The 5373-nt window shown below is 28.3% G+C and overlaps 1 protein-coding gene across 1 annotated transcript in view; it reads left to right on the top strand.

Annotated features, from left to right (window-relative positions):
• Positions 1-2788: 2788 nt before the first annotated feature.
• Positions 2789-5373, top strand: part of LOC105622124 (serine protease inhibitor dipetalogastin-like) — a 6018-nt gene continuing 3433 nt past the window's right edge. The window contains exons 1-4 of the mRNA XM_012203557.1: positions 2789-2840; positions 2967-3137; positions 3512-3655; positions 4890-5042. Of these exons, the coding sequence (XP_012058947.1) occupies positions 2789-2840; positions 2967-3137; positions 3512-3655; positions 4890-5042 (520 nt within the window). The remainder of the gene's footprint in view (positions 2841-2966; positions 3138-3511; positions 3656-4889; positions 5043-5373) is intronic.

Here is a 5373-nt window from a genome sequence, read left to right as displayed (position 1 = left end):
GACTAATTATTTATCGTGTAGGCTACCTTTAGAGATCGGAGAGAAAGATAAACACGTATCATGCTGTATATTGTTAGCGACAATAGGTAAATTCACTTTGCCAGATGATAATGCAGAATATTGCTTTTACCAATCATCTGCCGTCTCTGTGATACCGATTATTGCTAACAATATTCAGTGATGCGTCAATTAATAATTATTAATTCAATGTTTTCATATCCTAGATACGTAATATATACAACATATCTTATTCAAATTGATTATATATGTCATACACATATGCATTCGATATTATTATACATTCGATATTATTATATCTATAAATAAAATTTGTAGTTAATAATGTAAATTGCTCCAAAACTTGAATAATTTTCTGACACCTTTCGAAAATGTTTGAAAGACGTTTAAAAGAAAAACGTTTAAAAGATGTCTTTTGGAAAAGCCTTAAAGATATTCAGTTCAAATCGTCTTTAAGATTTTTCCAAAAGAGTCTTTTAGACGTCACTTTTTAGATATTTTTACGTCTTTTAAATATTTTCGAAAAATGTCAAAATTATATTATTCAAGTTTTGGAGTATATGTAACACTTTACATTATCGACTATAAATTTTATTTATATATAAAAAGTCCGAAAAATTTCTGAAGAACATCTTTTAGAAAAAAAATCTTAAAGAAAAATCTTAAAGACGTCTGTTTTAAAATGTGTCTTTTAGATGTCTTTTAAACATATGTATGTACAACAATGTATACCTGGAAAGAACCCAGACAATATCATGTCCAAAATACGAGGAGCAAAAGAATGAGCTGCATTATCAACAAATAATTATCTTTATTTCCAGACAACATTATGTCCAAAATACGGACATAAGACATAAAGATTATTTTATAAGACATCATATTATAAGTCTTAAAGCAATCTTTAAAACGTTTTCAAGCCGTCTTAAAGATTGCTTTCTCTTATAATATGATGTTTTATAAAATAATCTTTACGTCTTCAAGACGTTTTATATCCATATTTTGGACATAATATTGCCTGGAAATAAAGATAATTATTTGTTGATAATGCAGCTCATTCTCATATCAACACTTATATGTATACATTTATAAGATAAAAATTAGTAAATAAAAATTACAAAATAATTTCATTCTTATTTTATTGCATGTTTGTCTAGTTGCATTTCGATTTTTGATTCTTTCTTTTCTTTATTTCTATGTACGAAGTGGAACAAATTATAAAACAAGCTAATACTAAATATTCTCCTGAAATATTCATATAAATTTTTAAAATTCCCAAAAAACATTCCAAGTTCTAATATCTCGAAATATTTGTGTGTGTTTGTGTGTGTGTGTTTGTGTGTGTGTGTGTGTGTGTGTGTGTGTGTGTGTGCGTGCGTGTGTGTGCGCGCGTGCGTGCGTGTGTGTGCGTGCGTGCGTGTGTGTGTGTGTATGTGTGTGTAAAAGCAACATTCAAATATCAGTTAAAAATTTATATATTAGGTGGAGTAAAAAGAAATCTATTATTTTTCCATTCAATTTCATGCAAAAATAATGGATTTCTTTTTATTACACCTAATATCATTGTTCCGAGAATATTCCACATGTTTCGTAAAATTCTTATTTTTTTCAGAAATTATAGATTGGGTCTGAATAACTTTTGAAACAAAATTATACTGTGAAGAACACATTTCATATAATTTCATCTTGAAGCTCAATTGTGGAGCACATTTCATAGCAACGATGGAAAAGTAAAAATGAATTTTTAGTGCAAAAATAAAAATAAGGGAAATAACCTCCAATGGCCTTGACTTTAACATCTGATATCAAAGTCATGACTTTGAGCAACATTCAAAAGGTTTTAGCTATCAATCAGACACCTTAGATGACTTAAATAATGCAAATGCCGGCAATATATACATAACTTTCAAATCTCATAATTCGAAATGCACTTAAAGAAAAAATATTTTATTGTAGCGCTTTGGAAAGCTCTTGAAATAAGGCTACAAGAGTGTGCAATAAAAAATGGGAGATTTCATTCAAAAAACTTCATGCAACCTTGACCTAACTTAAGGACGTTCTCTTAAGGTAAACTAAGGTCATCATCTTTTTTCCTGGAACATAAAACTTTTGTCTGAAAGATTTTTTGAAAAAACTTCTCCCTTTCGAGATATTCAAGTATTGATTAACATAATCTCTTTCTCAGATAGATCATTTTAATCAATACATTTGAATATAGAAATAATATTATGTAGAAAAATATATAGAAATAAAGAAATGGAAGTACAAAAGGAAAGAAAGAATATTTACATATGCTAATATTAATATTAATATTAATAAATAATTAGTATTATTAAAAGAATAATTAGTTTTATTTTATTTCTTTTTTCTTTTTCTCTCTCATTTTTTTTATTACTTTCTTCACGTTCTTTGCTATTACGCGTCACCTTTTTTAATGCTGACTAATTTGCCGATAAAAGAATGTATTACGTAAAACATGTTTATTCATAACGTGTTTTTACGTGTGCGACAAAATATTAATTTACATGACAGATCACGTTTAAATCGGCGGAATAAATTGGTGACGGGAAGGATCAATAATGACGCATTGTTACGATTGATTTCGCTAGCGTTGCCTGGCAGTGACACGTATTCGATATCGAATTTCCCTGATTATTACGACGAGAGGAATGCATAACGATATATTCAATCGAAGAAAAAAAGCGGTGCAGGTGCATAATCGGACATAGTCGAGACAAGTTCTTCAACAAACGAAAACTGCATTTGTAGCATAATGTCGTTTACAGTTTCACGTTACGTTTTATATCAATATCTTCTTTTTTTTGGTAATTTGAGTTGAGTTACATTTCTTGCTGAGTTTAATATGAGTTTTATTAATTAATCTCATCCACGGATATGTAGATTTTTTTTAAATGTGAAAATGACTTGTAAAAAAATTAAAAATCTTGCAGTGATCAAGATGTGTATCGCGCTTACCTCAGACGACAAGGGAGCATTATATCAGAACTGTACGATTTTCGATAAATCGGATATATACGGCGGTCCAGTATGCGGCGACAACGGCGTAACATATGCTAATAGTTTTTATTTAGATTGTAAAAATCACCATAATCACGAAACCGGTAAGTTAATCTTTTTGTTTCAACTAACAAAAATTGATTATGCACAAATATGTATTGTTATTTTGGAATTACAATGAAATATTAATGTAAGTTGCGTGCCTGCTTCATAAATTATATTATAAATATTTTACTAGAAGTTTTATAAAGAATTATGTGTATCTAAACACAAATTAATCAAAATAGCAAAATGTTTCTTAAATATGTCACTAATTTCTTAAAATGTATTAATTTCCACTGACAAAAATTAATAATGCCAAATTTTGTAATAATAATGAGATTTGGAATAATAATGATACATTAAAATGCACTGTAAATTTTACACATTTATAAAATTTTATTTAATATTTTTTCCGGTGATTTAACATTCTTTTTAGTTGCCACCTTACACTCTGGTCCGTGCTTGGAAAACGAGGAATACTGTAGCGTCAATCTGTATTATGATCCGGTTTGCGGTTCAGACTATAAAATTTATACTAATATGCAGTCTTTATTTTGCGTTCGTCAAAGGCAATCTAGAGGTAAACGCAGATAATATGAATCGTTTCATTTTTCGTGTGTATATTTGATGTATACATTTAATTTTACAATATTAAAATAAAAATTTAATAACGATAATGTTAATTTGCATTGAGTCTTTTTTCTGTAAAAAAATTACTGAATTTATTAAAAATTTCTATTTATTGAGAGAAATATTTTTCACTATTTATTATACGTTGTATCTTTATATTATAACTATACAGATAATTTAATATATTTTATTGCAGAGATATTAAATTAATTTATAGATTTTTAATATATTTTACTTGCGGACTAATAATTGCTTGGGTTCTTATCTTTTTTATTTTCTATATTAGATTTATTCTCGAAGCTCTCTCTTTTAATTTTATATTTTTAATTTTTATTAGAGTTTTTAATTTAATATAAATAAGCTTTAATTTTCACATAGAAAGAACGAATTTACTAAAATATTTAAAAATTTATTAGATACACAGCTTTGAACACAGCTTTGATTTTGTTTGAACCATCAAATAATCAAGTAAAACATTAAATTATATTAAAAATCTTTATTTTAGACCGCATAAGAAACACAATTAATACTAGCAATTTAAAATGCCTATTACGAAGCTGGATCTTCATTGCTTTTAAATAATTCAATTTTGAATTACTAATATATACGTACTTACATATATATCATATTGTAATCTTTTCAAGTAAAACGTTTAAATTAGTTGTTAGAACATTAAAACTTTTTAAAACATTCATCATCATCACGTTTGAGTGTCCTGTACTATTTTGATGGTCCAACAAAAATATTTTTAGGTCTGTATCTAAACATTTTTTACTAGGAAAACTAGTTCAACATTAATACAATTGAATACAAATCGATTTACATATTTTCAATGTTAATAAATAATTTAATCCTTTTAACGTTATGAGGTTATTGTGGCAATAAAAGATACGTAATTAAATTATTTTTAAATTAAATTATTAATACTGAAAATATATTAATTGATAAATTCATTTGCAATTAATTGCACTCAATATGCAGTGTTGCACTAATTTTCCCAGTGGAAAAACGCTATAAATTTTTAGATACTTCAGCAAAACCGAAGATGACCGTTTTTCATGTTGACTTACAAAATGCGAGCGTATTGATATTTCGATTATTATACTTTGGCTAATCACTAATCATGAGCAAATTAATTTTTACTGCTCATTCAATCATGAATTTTGTCCTGTGATCTGTTTCAGATTTAAAAGCTGTGCCGATGACGGATTGTCCACAGAACGATTCATGTTACCGAGGTGGAACCGAATATTACGGCATAAATCCAATCTGCGCTAATAACGGACTCACTTATCAAAACGCGGCTCAGCTCAAGTGCCTGCAACGATATAATTCCAGTAAGGGATTATGACGGGAAGTTATGCGGAAGCATTTAGTTATGACTTGCATAATTGCCAGTAAATAATCGAAAATAACTCCTTGCCGGTACCTTCGCACTCTCTTAAGTCTTATGTCGTGTTGGTGCTGAATTAATTTAGAGTTCCACTTTGAACTAAATATTTCATCGGCATAACCCGGTTATCCCTCTGCGGGCGTGGATCACGATTTACATCCGAATCAAGATAATTGCTTGACACGGACAGCAATTGCAGATTCAGACTGCATTTTCTATTAATACACGAAACGATCGTAGCGAGATATTTCCGAGATTTATTGTATATATATATA

The sequence above is a fragment of the Atta cephalotes genome (genome assembly GCF_000143395.1).
Source record: "Atta cephalotes unplaced genomic scaffold scaffold00040, whole genome shotgun sequence".
Classification (NCBI taxonomy): Eukaryota; Metazoa; Arthropoda; class Insecta; order Hymenoptera; family Formicidae; genus Atta; species Atta cephalotes.
Note: the sequence above shows the minus strand (reverse complement) of the source record. Positions and strands in the feature narration are given on the sequence as shown.